General features: G+C 43.5%; 1 protein-coding gene across 1 annotated transcript in view; it reads right to left on the reverse strand.

Annotated features, from left to right (window-relative positions):
- The window catches only part of LOC114289635 (uncharacterized), a 42,176-nt gene that overhangs the window by 9,151 nt on the left and 14,462 nt on the right, over nucleotides 1-18,563 (reverse strand). The window contains exon 3 of the mRNA XM_082905405.1: nucleotides 1,606-1,866. Within this exon, the coding sequence (XP_082761531.1) occupies nucleotides 1,606-1,740 (135 nt within the window). The 5' untranslated portion in view covers nucleotides 1,741-1,866. The remainder of the gene's footprint in view (nucleotides 1-1,605; nucleotides 1,867-18,563) is intronic.

Consider the following 18,563-nt stretch of genomic DNA (forward strand, 5'->3'; position numbering starts at 1 on the left):
TGATTGAAATGAGCATATCCACTACATACCATTTATGGAATAAGTTGAGCACCAAACATTATTCTCACTCCAAACACCATAGTTTCTAACATTCTTTGAAAATATTCTACTAATAAAAATAAGTAGTTGCATTCACCTACTAAGGATTAACTAGTTCTGCTGAATCCTAAAGAAAAAATTCTTTAGCAATCTCTAACTTAACTATTCTTCAATTTAAGCCAAGTATTGTTGAAAGCTGTTGTAGCAAGTGCACTCATGACATTTAAAAGGAAAGAGTGGGATCAATAATTTAAATTTTTTTACTGTTTGCTCCAAAAGATAAGATATAAAACTAAACAAATAAAGAAGATATGAAAACTGAAAGAGAAAATAAAAAGAACTAAGATTGATTAAGAAGCAAAAAAGATCATCATGAACCTTTAAGCTAGCCAGCTTAGTCCTTGTACTTTTTCATTCTCCTATCCACGCTCATAATCCATCAATAAAAATCATGTCTTAAGAAATTCAATCTCAAAAATTGCAGCAACCTTGAGCAAAATAGATTCATTAAGCATCAGTTGACACTCACTGTCAAAACCAACATAGTCAAAACATCAAAAAACTATGAACTAAAAAGGCACTCAAAAAGGGGCTCATCTGAATTTGCTAATTGCACATGATTGTACCCTATATAGCAACATTTCAAGAAAAACATGGTTGCAAGTTCATTAAGATTTTCAATCCTATGGTAATAACTGTCATTCCGGAAATTTCAACAAACTTGAGCTTAATTCTCTAAACATGTGAGCACTAACATTAAGGGATAGTCATAAGCAAAAAAGTTTAAGACAGTCGACAGAATTAAAGACTAGGTTTGAATTTGTGCATCCTCTCTCCTTTTGCAGTAGATCAAGAGTCATGAAAACAGACTCTGACAAAATTGTGGAATGCTTAAAATTCTAATGTAGGATTTGCCACAACATTGTTTTCAAATTCAGTTTTCTTGTATTCTTAGATATTCTAGATAACCATTTTTAGTTGGTAGGAAGAGCAACCTCCATCATACCTCATTGAATACCTCAGTATTTCCTGTGAACACCAACCATGATAAACAAAACGTATAAGAAATTGTGCTCAGATCTGTAGCAAGACTCACTTTATGTAACCTCAAAAACTCAACCCACACACAGGCACTCAAGCTCAACAAAGAAATGTAGATAGTTGAGCACAAAAAGGAAATAAGAAAAATAAAATAAAAAAAATACACTCCAAGAATGTAGATTTCTCATCACTCAACCCACAACAAATAACTCCCTCACAAATAGTACCAGCTCTATTACCTACAGACAAAAACAGTGAGAGTGTAATAGACTACAAGTAAAATAACTAAAGTTTGATTATTTTTTCCTCAAACTCTTTTGGTATGATCTCAAGATTAGACTTGTTTTCACGTATGTACTTGGTAAGTTCTTTTTTGAATGTCTTCCATTTTGAACAAATTGAAGATAACATTTTTTTCTTACTTCTTTCATCCAGCTTGTATGTTAATTGAGTAGTCAAAAAATATAATGTTATAAAATTCAAATTTTGATTGCACTTAAATACGTGTTTATTAGTCTTACTTACCTCCACACAACTCCACAATTTTTCTTTTAGTTCATCTGGCACCTCAAACCAGTCTTTATAGCATATCGAAACGATTGTGCAACACCCCATGATAGCTTGAACATTTGATTGAATTGTTTCCAATTGATTGACCATTCTTGTTATCGTCAATGGCTTTTTGTACACCAGAACTCCTATCCTTTATGACATCTGGTAATGTTGTCAAACCTCTGCCTTTTCTTTTATTAGATTTTGGTTTTGTTGCTGGTAACCATGCATCCTCTGCATCAGTAGATAGGACATGAGAAGTATCCATCTTGTGAATATAAAAATAAAAAAAATAAAAAAAAATTAAGAAAAAAGGTCAAATAGTTAGACAATTAAATATAAAGACATGAAGAAAATGAATATAAGTCAAACATTTTAACATGAAAATACAACACTTAGACATACATTCTTACAAAGACATATTTTTTTCATCATAGATTATTGAGCCAAGTTCCCTCACAATCTCCTCGCATGTAAGCTGACATAGAATCATCAACCACATCTAATGATTCAACTTTTGGCAAAACTTTTGTAAAGCCATAATGCTTTATACAAAAATCATAGAACTCATCATCCTTTTCACAAGAATATTGTTTTTAAGGAGGTTCTAGCACAACTGACCATCTCGGATTAAGTTGATGTTGTACATAAAAAATTTGCTTAGCATAGGAAGCCAAAATAAAGGGATCGTCTTTATGGCCTATCCTCCCTAACTTAACTAATGTGAAACCCAATTCATCCACTCTAATTCCCTTTGTGTTGTCAACCCAATCACACTTAAATACCGGAATCTTGAACATATTGTAGTCAAGTTGCCATATCTCAGTAATAACTACATAGCAACTCATATCCATAAACACTGGGATCTTATCCTTATAACCTGTCACTTGCTTTGTTGTTGCCACTAAACTAACTCCACAGTTTTGGTTGACTCGTGAGTTATCCCGATCTTTTGTGTGATAACGACAACCATTGATGATATAGCCAGGGAATTTTATAACGCCCAATCGAGGTCCTTGTGCTATCCACTTCAGGTTATTTGAGATATTATTTTGGACACTTAATTCCTCTGAGACCTGTATATAGTTGAATAGTTAGCTAATTTTTTGTTAATAATATTCGGTATTAGAAAAAGATAAATGTTGAATTACCTCAATACCTTTTCATGAAGCCAATACATAAATGTTTTATTATGCTCAATTTGTAGCCATTTTTGACTTTGTGATTGACGATGATATTTTAGCTTCAACCAAGCCATATGCTTCCTATCAAATCATAAATAAAGCAATATATTATGAGATAAATCTCTAACTGATGAGAATAAAATTGTAAGAAAATGTACATGAAATATTTTTACTCAATTTATGGTTGATTGTCACTTGTATTTTCTAACACATAACGATGTGTTTGCTCCCATTCATTACGATCAACATTAACAACATAACCACTTGATAAAGGCCTTCTAATTTCTATATCATCATCAACTGTCATGTTCCTATTAGAAGGAATCCCAATTGCATCCACTCCAGATAAGTACTCTGTGCAGAACTCAATAGCTTCTTCTACAATATACCTTTCAGCAATGCAACCTTCAGGGCAATTACAATTACGAACATAGCCCTTTAAGATCTTCATGAACCGTTCAAATTGGTACATCCATCTAAAGTGAACTGGTCCACAAAGTCGAACTTTTCTAATAAGATGCACTGTAAAATGCACCATGGTATCAAAGAACAAAGGTGGAAAGTACTTTTCAAGCAAATATAATGTGACCACAAGATCTTTTTGAATCTCATCTAAGTTTTACACATCCACCACTTTGTACAAATAGCATTGAAAAAGAAACATAACCTAATAATGGCATGTCTCATATACTTACGTAACATAGATCGTATTGCCACATGTAGTAATTGTTGTATTAATACATGACAATCATGTGATTTTAGACCAAAGTTTCAAATCTTGCATTGATACACGACTTCCCAAATTTAAAGAGTATCCTTCTGGAACCTTCAGTTCCAATAATGTTGTGCATACTCTTCTTTTCTTCTCCTTGGACAATGTGTAACATGCTGGAGACAAGTATGTTCGCTTCTCCCCAATTTGTGGTGACAATTCTTCACGCAAACCTATTTCTACAAGATCATAAGTCCTGCCTCAGCAAGGGGGAGCACTAGCTATTCTGTATCAACTCTCTGAACTCTCTGAATTGAAAGGGAAAACAAGCAGCATCTCAGCCCAAACGGATCAAATACAGGTGTAACCGAACAACTGCACTCCACTATTGATCACTGTTTCCCAGAAATCACTGTCCCCGAAACTGAACCCTGATACCCGCAGACAACTGATTCTTAGTAACACTGATACTGGTTCCCTCGGGTCTAATACTCAATCTTGCAAACTGATATGTACGTTCCTGTAGAGATACACTCTAAAAGCACATAGCAAGTAAAGAGAACCAAAACACCCCTATGTTGGGTAAGGTTTCTCTGTCCTATTTTGTCAGGAGCTAGGGTTTCACTATGCACGCAGCAGTTTCGAACAACCTAGCATCGGGTAAGCAACCTGTCCTAGTTTGGAATGCTCACTACGGATCTGAATATGCACTAAGTCGAATGGTCGAAAAGGATGCCCCGGTAAAACCAGGGTTTGTGTTCCCATGCTGTCAGAGCCCATAACCGGTCAGCCTTATGGTCATGCCTTGACAAGACAAGCCTCCGGCAAACCGTTCAGGAATGGCAGATGGCAAACACGGTGTCCTAGGCGCACCAATGCACATGCAATGCAAAGAGACACATAAATGAAGTCAAAACAGGATATCACGAGCTCGAGTCAAGCTCTCTAAATATCCCCAGCGGAGTCGCCAGAAACTGTAACAAGTCCGCGGGGGACCTCACTACAGTTCGGACTCTCGAATTGTCACGGTTCTTAATCTGAACCAAATAGTCCAAATCCGGCAAATCGTTTTGAGAAACAGATTTTTTGAAAAGAAGTGCCAAACATGGACTGCTTTGCTAGATACAGAGTTGCCACCTAAATATTTTTTAATGGGGAAATTTTAGGAAACCCTGACTCGGTGCCGAAGGCCACGTGTCCGTCATCACCAAAGTTGCCTTGGCTCGGGAGCTTGGGTACGATTGGGGAAGGTCAGCTATGAGCACCCCCTCTCGCCCGATCTGAAGATCGGCCTCTACTAACCGTGATATCCGTTTTTGAAAATGTTATACGTTCTTATTCCATTTATTAGCCTAGAATTACTATGTTATGCGCACAGCAAACAAGTATAGACTAGATTGCCTAATTTGGAAATAAGCATTGCATATCCGTTTGTTTTGAAAAATGTTTTGGAATTTGCTACTCGCAAGTAGGCTAAGAATACGGATTTCAACGAGTTTTTCCAACTCAGACAATCCAACCTTCACCCACAGACATTCAATCAGTAATATCACGTAAGCATTTAGCCGCATGGCAAGCATACTGTCATGGCAACACTCACACGCATGCGGTATGCTAAAGCATCAAAATACTTACATCGTACTCCGTGCCAAAACAATAAACTAGTTAGCAAACATGCGTGATCCTAGTTCATGTCAATTTTGACTAATGCAACACATACAGGATGCATTTAGGATGGGCTCGGCTAACCTAAGCATGGCATGCGAAATGCAGTTGATTGATGCACGTATTCAAATTGGAATTGAAGTACGAATGCAGTTAGCATGATGTACCGAGCCCGGTGCATGCGATACAAATGCATGGATGCACGCATGCATAGCATAAGGTATGCTAATTTAAACATAACCTATTACTAACCATCAAAGCAGGTAAATAAAAGGGAAGAAAGAAGTGGGGATTGGAAGACATGTACACACACGCACCCACACTTATTACAGATTTGCCCTCGCTCGGAGGGACCGAAAGAATATTACAAATAATTAACCTACAAGCTAATTAAATATTACAAACCATCTAATTAGCTAAGCAAATTAACTAATCTAGGGAAAACAGATAAATCGCCTCGGGAGGAGAGCTCGATGCAATGCATGCTCGGTCCTACTCGGAAGTGCACCGCCATGCCTAGGCTGCCTCTGTTTTCCTTGGTATACTCCTCTGGGGACTTCCAAAGTCTCAGGACTGCTTCCTTGGACATTGGGGGACACCACCGGCTAAATAGGATTGCCACCGGCAGTGGCATGTGGTCACCGGCCATTGGTGAAGCCATCGGCCGGATGAGGATTGCCGGTCGGCACTTGGCACTGCCGGTCGGCAGAGAGTTCCTGCAGAACCTGCAATTGATAACAACAGAGGGCAAGGCAGAGCATGGCGATACAATTCAAGCAATGTATGCACCAATCATGTCCCTTATCATGGTAATGACTCAAAGGAACATGCTTCTTGGTTCTCGGACCACCAATCGCGCATTTCAATGTGTGATAGCCCAAGAGACCAAGCATGCACATTTGATGTCAAATGCAATGCAAACCAACAAACCAAAGTCCAATTCCTATCACTAGATCAAGGAGCAAGACATGCATGCTAAATGCAATACAACCTAGGCATGCGAGCTAAGGATGCAACATGGGAATGCGAGATGCACATGCAAGCATGCAAACAAACATGCAAGGTGAGCATGCAAGCAAACAAATAATGGACTTAAACATGATTTGGGCAGCTCTAATAAGGCCCAAAACAGTGGCCAAAATGACCAAAATAAAGTACCAAATACACATACACACATGCACATGTTAAAGGGCCAACACTTAGGCACAAAAGGGGGAACTCTCAAGCACACTCAAGAGGGTATAAACATGGACAAATGACATGCACTAAGATCTGAAAATCGTGCGAGAATATGGTGCCAGACCAAGCAAGCAAGATAGGCTAAACATGCAACAAATGGTCCAAGCATTCTAAGCAAACTAATGAAGTATCAAACTACACTTAGCAAGACCAAACATGGCATGAACTAAACGACTAAAAAAAGAATTTTAGCACATAAAATAAAGCCCAAAAGACCACTTAGATGGCATCTAAATGGCTCAAATTCAAAGACATGCACAATGACCAAAACGTGGAGCATGCAAGACAAGCTTTTAAAGCATTAAAGAGGTGTCCAAGGCAAGCATACAAGCGTGTCAAAGGGACTGAAATTATGCTATAAATGATGCCAAATCATTAGAATAAAACAAGTAGTGCATGCTATATACTCACACACTTGAGGCTAACAAGCCAAAATGCAAAGGGGGCATATAAAGCATGTCATGGCCGACCCAAACAACTATGGACAGACCTCTAGGATGGCAAAATAAGCACACAAGCTTCACAAAACTAGACCCAAAACATGCTCGAACAACGGTTTACAACCTAAGGCATGTTAAGGCCTAAACATGGCATTACAAGGTAGGTATGCTAAGCATGCATGGTGTACCAAAATATTAAGCATAAAAAACAGCCAAGGCATGGTCAACATGAAGCTTAGCTAGGTGCTCCCTCAAGAGGCCAAAAATGGTCCATTTCAAGGACAACAAGGAGAGGGGGTGGCCCTCTCCTTCTTGAGACTTCAAGGCACCATCCTTACCACTAAAATCTCTCAAGATTTCAGTGGTGAGGAGGCCCAAACACCAAAGTCTCGGAGCTCACTCAAAATAGCACAAAATGGAGCCTTTCAAGGCCTAAGAGGGGTCAAACACCTCCAAACCACAAAACACTCTAAACAAACTATTTAGAGGGCCTAAAAATAGAACTTTTTTGTATTATATACTAAGCACAAAAACAGTTCTAAGATAGGCAAAATAAGTATGCAAGAATGGGGAATAAAGGGACTAGTTTCTTACCCTTGAAGACCCCTTCAACAATGGAGGACCGGCAGCTTCTTTTAGGTTGAAACCAGCTTCAAAACCTCAAAAACAACCCTCAAGAGGTCTCAGCTCCAAGGGATGGTGTAATGGTGGGTGCTTGTGAGCAAAAGTGAGACAAAACACACACACTAAGGCTAAAATGAGAGAGAGGTATAGAGATAGAATATATATCAAACCCTAAACCTAAAACCAGAGATCTCACAATGTTTTTCTCTCTTAAGTGTCTAACCTAGAGCCAAGAGAGGAGGGCTCCTCTTATAGAGGAGCCAATCTTGCAAAGCTTACAAGGTAAGCTAACAAGGAGTGCATCCCTCCATACACGTGTATGGAGGGGAACAAAATGACATACAGCTATCTTAAAATATCTGCAAAAGCAGATGAACAGTAGTCGGCTGCTCAAAATTGCCATTTTGACAAAATTGATTGCCGACCGGCAACAAATAGTGCCGACCGGCAATATACATTGCCGATGGCAACAAAATACCAGCCGGTGGCCTCTAGCCATGGCCGGTGATGTGTGGGGATGCCTCATAAGGCATTCCCTGCCCTTCTAAGGCAAAACACAAGTGTTTGGTGCAAAACCAGACACCAAACAGTCGAGTCGAGAGATCGTGAGGCAAGGCGCGCGAGCCGAGACCTCCGGGAACTCAAGACGAACACAAACATGGATGATCACCGAGTGTTCAAACGGTGACGTCCAAGTCTTGAGGACGGTCAAAAATGGGGTGTCTACAGTTGCCCCTCTTTGACAGAACTCGAAAGTCATAACAATGACGGGAGTGAATGTCAAAGCCCAGAGACGACCCATTTTTGACAAGGCCGAAGACTTAGACAAACATGCAAGACAAATAAGATATGCGCCCGAAGGCAGGGGCAAAATGCAAGACAATGCACAGAGCCGGACATAACTTATGATCATGCAAAGAAAGCTGTAACGAAGCATACATGCGACGATTTTAAGCTAGCATACATCAAACTACACTAAAATGCAGAAAGGATGTAAGAGAATTATGCAATTCTCGATACGTCTCACTCGGAGGATACAATACCTATGCGGCTCATCTGGTTGCACCAACCTCAAATGAACCGTACATACAATATCATGCCTGCAAAGAAAACAACTCAACAGGTACGATGTCATTAGCAACATGCATGAAAATGCAAAAGTGGATGCAAAATGATATGCAATGTAATTGAAACAATGCAAACTATATGCAAAGCAATTGAATCATGATCCAATCACGAGCGGTTCGAAACCACACCTATGTCAAATAGATTGATGGAGGTAACGAGTCCGTCCACCATAGAATGGTCCACTGAACTATGAGTAATGTAGACGGACAGAAGAACAAGTATTGGGGGGGAATGACATAAGTGGGAAAACGACCCGCTGGGGAAAGGACAACGATCCTAATGCCGGATGCAAAAATTACACTACAATGTAATATATGATGAAAATGCTGGGGAAATGGAAATGGATATGGCACGCGGGCCAAACCAAATCTTGCCTAGGCAAGGCATGTACGCATACAAGCCATGTTTAACATAGAACGGTCTACTGAACTATGCTTCGACACGAGAAGTATGGGCACATACCAGACCAAGCTCAACATGGAAAGGCGCAAGCCATAGATGGAAGTGATGCAATGAATACATGCAATCTACAATGCAATATCTACAAATATGCAATAGGATGGAAATGGATACAATGAGTATGGCACGCGAGCCAAAACAAATCTTGCCTAAGAAAGGCATGTACGCATACGAGCCATGTCTAACGCAGAAAAGGTGCCACGACCCTCAAACCAACATACCAGCGTGGAATAGGCACGTACATATGCAGAACTGTGCTTTAACATGAAAAGTAAGGGCACATACCAGACCAAGCTCAACCTGGAAAGGCGCGAGCCATAGATGGAAGGTGATGCAATGAATGCATGCAAACTACAATGCAATAGATATGGCGCGCGGGCCAAACCAAATCTTGCCTAGGAAAGGCATGTACACAAACAAGCCGCGGCTAACATAGAACGGTCCACTGAACTATGCTTTGACACGAGAAGTATGGGCACATACCAGACCAAGCTCAACATGGAAAGGCGCAAGCCATAGATGGAAGGTGATGCAATGAATGCATGCAAACTACAATGCAATATCTACAGATATGCAATGGAATGGATATTTACAAAAATGCATGACAATGCAGTATGATGCGACCTGCTGGAGAAAATGCAATGGATGCATGCAAGCTACAATGCAAATGCATGACGATGCATGTTTATTTTTTGTTTTTGTTTTTGTTTTTGGGATGCAAATGACGCATGAAATGCATGTTGCATGGAAAGCGCGACAACACGCGGCCCTTGAGATACATGACAATGTAACTAACCGAAAGTTGTTCCGGCACGACAAACACCGAAGGACTTGCACCTTCAGAGGATTTAGGGTCTCCTAGACCGAGCGTATTTAAGGTCTCGCCAAACCATGATGCCATACCTGTGCGGTTCGTCTGGTTGCACCAGCCTCAAATGAACCGTACATACAATATCGTGCCTGAAAAGAAAACAAACTTAACAGGTATAATACATATTGATGTATTTGAAAATGCGTGACAACGCAAAGTAAGTGGGAAGTTATAACAATGTTGTGAAAGCACAGACATGTAAGTGGAACACGCGGTCTATGCAGGCAACAAAATTGATCATAAACATGCGGTCTACGCAGGTAATGAGATCGAACATAAGCATGCGGTCTACGCAAGTAAAATATGCGGTCTACGCAAGTAGAACATGCGGTCTACGCAAGTAGAACATGCGGTCTACACAAGTAATGGAATTGATTACAAGTATGCGGTCTACGCAAGTAATGAAATTTGAACAAGCATGCGGTCTATGCAAACAAGACATGCGGTCTAAGCAGGCAAGACATGCGGTCTACGCAAGCAAAACATGCGGTCTACGCAAGCAAAACATGCGGTCTACGCAAGTAATGAAATTGATTACAAACATGCGGTCTATGCGGGTAAAACATGCGGTCTACGCAATCAAAACATGCGGTCTACGCAAGTAATGAAATTGAACAATCATGCGACCTACGCAAGTAATGAAATTGAATAATCATGCGGTCTACGCAATCAAAACATGCGGTCTACGCAGGTAATGAAATTTGAATAATCATGCGGTCTACGCAATCAAATCATGCGGTCTACGCAAGTAATGAAATTGAACAAACATGCGGTCTACGCAATCAAAACATGCGGTCTACGCAAGTAATGAAATTGAGCAAAAGCATGCGGTCTACGCAAGCGGTACATGCGGTCTACGCAGTCAAAACATGCGGTCTACGCAAGTAATGAAATTAAGCAAACATGCGGTCTACGCAATTAAAACATGCGGTCTACGCAGGTAATGAAATTAAGCAAACATGCAGTCTACGCAGGCAATACATGCGGTCTATGCAAGTAACGTAATTAATCATAAGCATGCGGTCTACGCAAGGAAAACATGCGGTCTACGCAAGGAAAACATGCGGTCTATGCAAGTAATGGAATTGAACAAATATGCGGTCTACGCAATCAGAACATGCGGTATGCGATGAGATGCGCAAAACTGCGCGATTGAATGCATGCAAAATGCAATGAGATGCGCACAATAGCGCGATGCGTTTAGACAACGCGAGTGCACAAGACAGTGCAATTGATTTGAAATGCACAAGACAGTGCGATTGATTTGAAATACACAAGACAGTGCGATTGATTTGAAATGCACAAGACAGTGCGATTGATACGCGATGCACATGGGGCAACTTTTGAATTTTGTAAAAGCCAAAAGGATACGAAAAGGATACACCTTGCACGAATTCGAGTGTCACGCACAGAAAACACGGCCCGAGGTTAAAACGGAGGCCGGTTGAGCGTCAGAAATGCACTGTTTTGCACTATTTCGAGCACTAAAGGCCCTGGACCCCACACATGACTCAAACAAAGGTGTAGGAGGCTCCAAAATCACTGTAGAAGACCACCGGATGTCCACCGACCATCAAAATAAGTCACCGGCCGTCCATCGGCACTGATACAATTCCATCGGCACAATATTTTGCCGACCGGCAAAGAATGTTGCCGACCGGCAAAGAATGTTGCCGACCGACAAAGAATTGCTGAATCGGGACAGTTCTGTCATTTCGGCTCGGGTGTTTTAAAATAGGGTTTCTAACCCTATTTTTTCACTTGCCTCTAGTCGAAAATTGTCTCCCTCTCTCTCTAGAGTGTTTTCCCCCCTTGATTCTCGCATTTTCCCGCGTTCTAGCTCCCGTTTCGTCATTCGATTCGCGATCTCCTTCGCGTTTCGGACATTTTCAACCGAACAAAACTTCATTTCGGTGTTTCTTTCTTGATTTTCGCCACTCGGGGCTTGTTTCCCTCGAGTTTTTCTCGATACCCGTGCCTTTTTCGTATTCCGACTTTTCTGGCCTTTTTCGACCCTCCCAGGGTTTGATTTTTTGTTGACTTTTCGACTTCTCGCCCGTTTTTTCATCTTCCGGTCATTTTCACACCCCCTTCGAGATGGCGGACGATCTCCCATAGGGCGGAGCCCCTCCCGAGCTCGAGATGGACCCCGAGGTCGAGCCCTTGCTACTCCGTGTTCGGCCATTCGATCCGGAGACCTACAGGCCCGCAGTTTACGTGATGCTCCCCGACGGACTACGCCAGTTCAGGAGCTTTGACAGGCACGTGCCTCCTGAGCTACTACTACGCGAGCCTACCTCCCACCTGTCCTTCGGCGCTTCCGAGGTAACTTTCTTTCTCTGCTTTACTTTCTGCAATGTAGGATGCAAAACTGCCGTAGCTAGTTATGCTCTTTAACTGCTTATCTCTGATATGCTGTATACTGTAGTTGATCGTAGACATACGTGTAACTGATATCTGTTTGAGACTGACACATGCACACACACTGCACTGGCCCCGAATCACCCGAACACACGGCGCACACTGTATTTCACTGCATACACACTGGTACCCGGTATTTATTTGAATCTGAAAACATGCACGCATGCCATATGCCCATATGCTTCTTAGAACTGCATTTTGAATATTGCCTTGCAACTGTTGTTTTTTACTACAGGGAGATTCCCATACCATTCGCGGGTATGGGAACACCGGCGCTCGGGACTGGTACCTCGAGCTACCAGATGCGGTCCGCGACATCGTCAACGAGGCCGGCTTTGGCATCTTCTGCACGGGGCTCTCTCGGCTGACTACCTGCAGGCCTTTGCTCGCTGCTCTAGCGGAGAGGTGGTGGGATACCACCGATTCCTTCCACTTCTCCATCGCAGGGGACATGACGATGACCCCTTACGACTTCTCGATGCTTACTGGCATTGGGGTAGGGGGTGATCCGATTCCCTTTGACATGGATATGGACGAGTGGGACGCTGCCCAGCTGTACCTACTCGGTACTCAGCCTCCCCTCGCTCGAGCGGGGTTCGTTCGGTATCTGTGGTTTGAGAGCCACTTTTAGGTCTAGCCGGCCTTGGCAGAGGAGGCGCAGATGTCTCCAGAGGAGGTGGAGCAGTATGCTCGGGGCTTCATCATGTTCCTCTTTGGGACGACACTGTTCGCCGATCGGGTGAACATCGTGCCCTTATGCCTGCTGAGCGCGCTGGTGGACGTCAGGCAGATCCGCCATTACGACTGGGGTGGCGCCGCTCTGGCCACATTGTACGGTTATATGAGCTCCTCTTCCCGCCTCAGCGGACAGCTCCTTGGTGGTTACTGGCGAGCCTGGGAGGTACATCTTTTTCCCTTTTACATTTCTGTCTTCTGCTTTCTGTATTCTGCACACTGCACATATACTGTACACTGCCCCACACTGACTGTATACTGCACACCCGGCACACATATACTCTGCTTTAAACTGACTGCACACTGCTCACACTGTACACTCTGCATAATACACTGCACAACACACGGTTCAGCCATTTCTGCTTTATTCTGTATTCTGCCTTATCTGATAGTCATACTGACATCTATTCTGCAGTTGTGGGTGTATGCCTACTTTCCTAGGCTTGCCCCAGTGCCCGTTGAGGAGATCCCGCTCGGCGTCCCCTTCTCCCATCGCTTCGATGTGCGGTGCGTACGGAGACCACGGGAGTCTCTCGTTTTCTTTTGCTGATACTTCGACACCATCACCGCAGCGGAGGTATGTTCAACTTAAGAGTTTATTTTTGCTTTGCTTAGTACTATATGTTTTCAATAACAGATAGATAATAAACTGAATTTCATTTTCAGATCACCTGGTGGCCCTGGGCTCCGTTGCCGGCTGTGGTGAGAGATCATTATGAGGGCTCGGAGGAGACTTCTCGCTGTCGGATTCTGTTGAAGGGCCCGGTCTGTCGGGCTTGGTACCTGGGCGAGCGCTTCTTGCGCCAGACCCTAGGTTTACCGGAGCAGATAGTGCCGGGTCCACCTCCTTCCCACATGAGAGATACAGAGGGACACTCCCTTAGGCACATGAGGGAGTACACCACCGGCTGGGGTGAGGAGCATCATCGAGGCGAGGGCGACTACACAGAGTACGTCCGGTCCTATATCATGCGACCCTTGAGCAGTGGTCGCCGAGCTCAGGAAGAGAGGCCAGCGGCGCCGACAGCTGGAGCGGGAGCTGGGGCTGGAGCGGGCACATCGAGAAGGGCTCGAGGGCATGGCAGGAGCAGAGCTCGGGGGGGACGGGAGATTGGCTGGCCCGCCCTGCCCACTGCACTATCATATAGAGGGCAGGATGGGGCGATCTACCAGATCCCTTTTGCTCCTCCCCTGACTGGTCATGAGTTAGCCGGTATCCCCGACTTGCCTCCGGTATGTACTACTTCATTTTGCATCTTGCATCTAGCATTTCATTTCAGTTTATTTTGATATTCCACAGAACACTGATGTATCTTACTCTCTTGCAGGCGTCCTCCGGATACACCCGACAGTCCGTGGAGTTGAACGCCTCCATGATGGGGATGCTGCAACGGACCTTTGACCTCCTGGCCCTTTACAGTATTCCGATATGTTCTTCTGACACTGGCCTCAAACCATTCATACACTGCTTTACGTAATCTGATGCATGGCACAACACCTGGCACACTGATCTCACAGCATCTGATACACTGCACACACTGCATTCTGCACTGTACTTTGCTCTGATACACTGCTCACGGCATTCACACACTGTATACTGCATTCTGCACTGATAAACTGTTCATGGCATTCTGACACTGTACTCATACACTACATTTTGTACTGATAAGCTACTCACGGCATTCACACACTGTACTCATACACTGCATTCTACACTGATAAACTACTCACAGTATTTGCCCTTTTGTGATTTTCAGCCTCCCTTCCAGATCCTTCCGGTGGGCGGCGCTCCAGCTGGGCCTTCTTTTCCTGCTCGGAGAGGGCGTGGAGACACTGCACGTCCCCGTACCAAGGGAGGGCGTACTCACGTCGGGAGTAGTTCTCGGGCACCGACCCCTGATGATGATGATGACGACGATGATGAGTCCGAGGTAGAGGCAGAGGCCGGGTCATCTGAAGAGGCTGGAGATGACTCAGACTCAGGCTCAGACGGCGATGCTGATGATGCTCCTGGACCTTCGTCCAGGAAGAGGGTGAGGGCAGACCCCCGGGCTCGAGACTACTGAGGATGACCCAGATTGCTGCTTTTCTTCTTCTTTTTTGTACTTTTTCCTTTGTTTTCTCTTTCTTTTTCTTTCTTCACTGGTAGTTAGATTACCTTGTACTGCCGCAGGCAGATTTTTGTTTTCCTCAAAACTTTGTACTTAAAAGATTATGAAATGAAACGAACTTTTTATCTTGAAAAGTGTTATATTTACATATCTCATGTATTGCATCGCATCACATCATGTTACACCTCAATGTAAACGGAATTGATCTGTGGTCTGAATGTTGAACACTTGCATTAATAACAAGATAACCAAACCAAGTAACAGCAAAGCAGCCCATACAAACCACTGCTTAACCTGAACACACGGCCCATACTCTGCTGAGGATTAATCTGCATACAGCCCATAACCCAACACTTGGTTTATTCTGCACACGGCAAACTTTAAACAAAACAGCCCAATCTGACAAGACGGCCTTGAAAGGTGAAAACGGCTAGGGTTGAAACATGCTTAGATGCCCCAACTTTTTTGTTCTTTCTTTTGGTTCGCCCAAATGTAGAGAATGGCACAGCACTCTGAGCACAAATGATTAACTTTCGGAAAAGGGGTTTTCTTAACTGGGGTATCGAGCCTACAACTGAACACAACGGGGAGGACTCAAACAAAGAGGTACACGACCTAAACACAACGAGACACGCTCGGAAGAGACCTAAAACAAAGGTTGAGGTAAACAAAACAAGAGACACGACATACAGACGCGTTAACGAAGACGGGGGACCTCAAATCACAAGGAGCCAGTTTCTCTGGGTATTGTTTCCCACCCTTTTCTCATTTGTGATTCTCACATCACTCTGGCACTCAAGCTCGGTTTTTCTCTCAAAACCCTTTGGCTCGCTTTTTCTCTCAACGTACACCTCTCTATTCTTTGTTCTCTCATTTTTCGTCCCTCTCCAAGGTGATTAATGGATGAATAGGAAGTTGCGGGTTCACGCCCGATGCCACTAGCTCACAGCTATTTCTTCTGGTGGGTAGAGTGCCCTCCTGGCAAGTACGTCGATGACGGGGGAAAGACAGAACACCTGACTCAACTGTGCCCCTAGTTCATCATTCTGACCATTTTTTGTTTTTGCTTTCTACTAAAACAGTTTTGATCAAGATGAGAGTCGGATTAACGTACTTGTTCGATTTTTGATTTGAAAACCACGCAAGTCAGGCTGTAGGCACTGAAAATTTTCCTTTTTGGGTCCAAGAAAATGGTCCAGTTTTGGAAAATGGGATAGTTTTCGAGAAAATAGTCAACCTCAGTAAAAATTTTCAAAAACTATTTTTGCAAACGACTGATGCTCAACGAGCATGGAACTTACTCTTTGAGATGCGCAACCTCAGATCGGAGGCAATGGGAAATTGCCCCTTGTTTGAAGGACGCTGCACGGCAACGGAAAGTTACCCCTGGTTTGAACGGCGACTCACGACAACGGAAAGTTGCCCCTTGTTTGGATGGTGCCGCAGCAGTCCGCAAACAGTCTTCATCGATGATGGTCGAACTCTTGGATACAGATATGACGAAGACAGTTAGAACAGATATATGGACACAATCACCTTGGAAGGTGTTGGCGACTAGACTTTGGGATGAAGTCGAAACCATTGTATGGACCGAGACGCTATGAAAGCGTTGGGGGCTGGACTTCAGGATGAAGTTGCCTACGTATCCCAAACATGGGAATCAAGCCTTACATAGTTCTGGTTAAGGTACACTTGGGTATTTTAACCTTCACTTTTCAGGCTCTAACTTTTGCCAAGATGCCCAATACGGGTTTTCAACCTTGCGATCTTCTTTTCATTTTCCTTTTCTGTTCATTTCTTTTTCTTTTCTTTTTCGCACTTTTTGCTTTTCTTTTCTTTTTTTGTATTATTTTTTTTTTGCTCTTTTTTTGTATTTTTCTCTTGCTCTAACTTTTGCCTGGGTCGCCCTTCCGGGTTTTCAGCCCAGCGAGCCTCTCAAAGGGTAAAAGTGTAACAAGTCCATGCCAAATGGTTTTGAAGTTGAAGCCTCTCTGTATCTAGGAGAACGGATGTTGCGATGATTTGTAGGAGAATCCATCCCGGTTGCTCCACGAGCTTCTTCTGGTGAGATCTACTCTTTTGACTCGACTTCGGTGCCCCTCGTTCGAGGGCTGCTTCTGATCTGGCCGTACAGACCTTGCATGACGTTTGACCGTTGAACTTTCTGAACGGGTTCACGGTTCAAAGCAGACGGGTTGAATCTTGAGGCTAAGAGCGATCCTAGGCTGCACAATCTCAAGAGCGATTCCACACAGGTCTTCACAGGGCCGTGCAAAATATTTGTTTTTGAAAGTTTTTAAGAAAGCGACAAATCGCTCGCGCCGAAGATAGTGTGGAACCAATCTGGATCAAGCCAGGGTCCTTCCCAGTACTCACGCTGACAAGCATGATCTCAATCATAAAAAAAGCTTAGCATGCTTCTCTTTCCCTCAAAATAATCAAAATTTTGCAAAACCCGAGGAATTCCTTCCTCTTTGTTTTTATCACCGCGGTGTTTAAAAGGTTTTAAAAAAACTCAAGTTAATGCAATGAGTTTAGCGCACAGGAGAGTAGGCGAGATGTACTGTCAGTCCATTCAAGCCCTCTGGCACAACTAACTTATACTGGAAGCAAGCATGAAAATGAGATAGCCACCGCTGTTTCATTCAGATTTGTTGGTATAACTGGCCCCTCGGCAGAAACAGACTCAAAAACAAAACGGGTAATTACAAGACAAAACGGTGTTCAAGGCAACAACCCCGGAATCACCTGGTATTCTATACAAAGGGGACTGACTCGATGCAACAAGACAGACCTTTAAGCAAAAAGACTGACTCAAGACAAAAAGACAGACTCAAAACAAAAGACTGACTCGATACCCAAGCCAGAATCTACAAAACTTGGTTTCACCGATGCTCAAAAATGCGTGCCAGACGCCACATCCAAAAATACACCGAACGCCGCCCGCAGGTGGTTCACCTTCTGACTACATACTTGCAGTATCTGTGTCCTCAAAATCCAACAACTGGGTGGTAACGGACTTGACTGAGGTGGGCGGGAGGATAACCTCGTTGTCGATCAAATCTTGCACCTCATGATGGAGGCGGAAACAATTGTCGGTTGCATGGCCTGTCTGCTGGTGGTACGCGCAGTACTGAGTAGCATCATGCGTGGCAGGGAGATTCTTCGGGAGAGGCCGAGGCTCCAATGGTTTAAGGTGTCCCCTCTCGGCAAGGATCTGAAGTGCCTTAGACAGAGGCATGTAGAGAGCATGAAAGACCCTGCGCCCTCGGGGCAGGTATTTTGAAGTCTGAGCGTTCTTACTGGACGCACAAGCGAAAGGGTCGGCAGGCGCCACCTTGG

The sequence above is a fragment of the Camellia sinensis genome, chromosome 14, assembly GCF_055761805.1.
Source record: "Camellia sinensis isolate YWXY chromosome 14, ASM5576180v1, whole genome shotgun sequence".
Classification (NCBI taxonomy): Eukaryota; Viridiplantae; Streptophyta; class Magnoliopsida; order Ericales; family Theaceae; genus Camellia; species Camellia sinensis.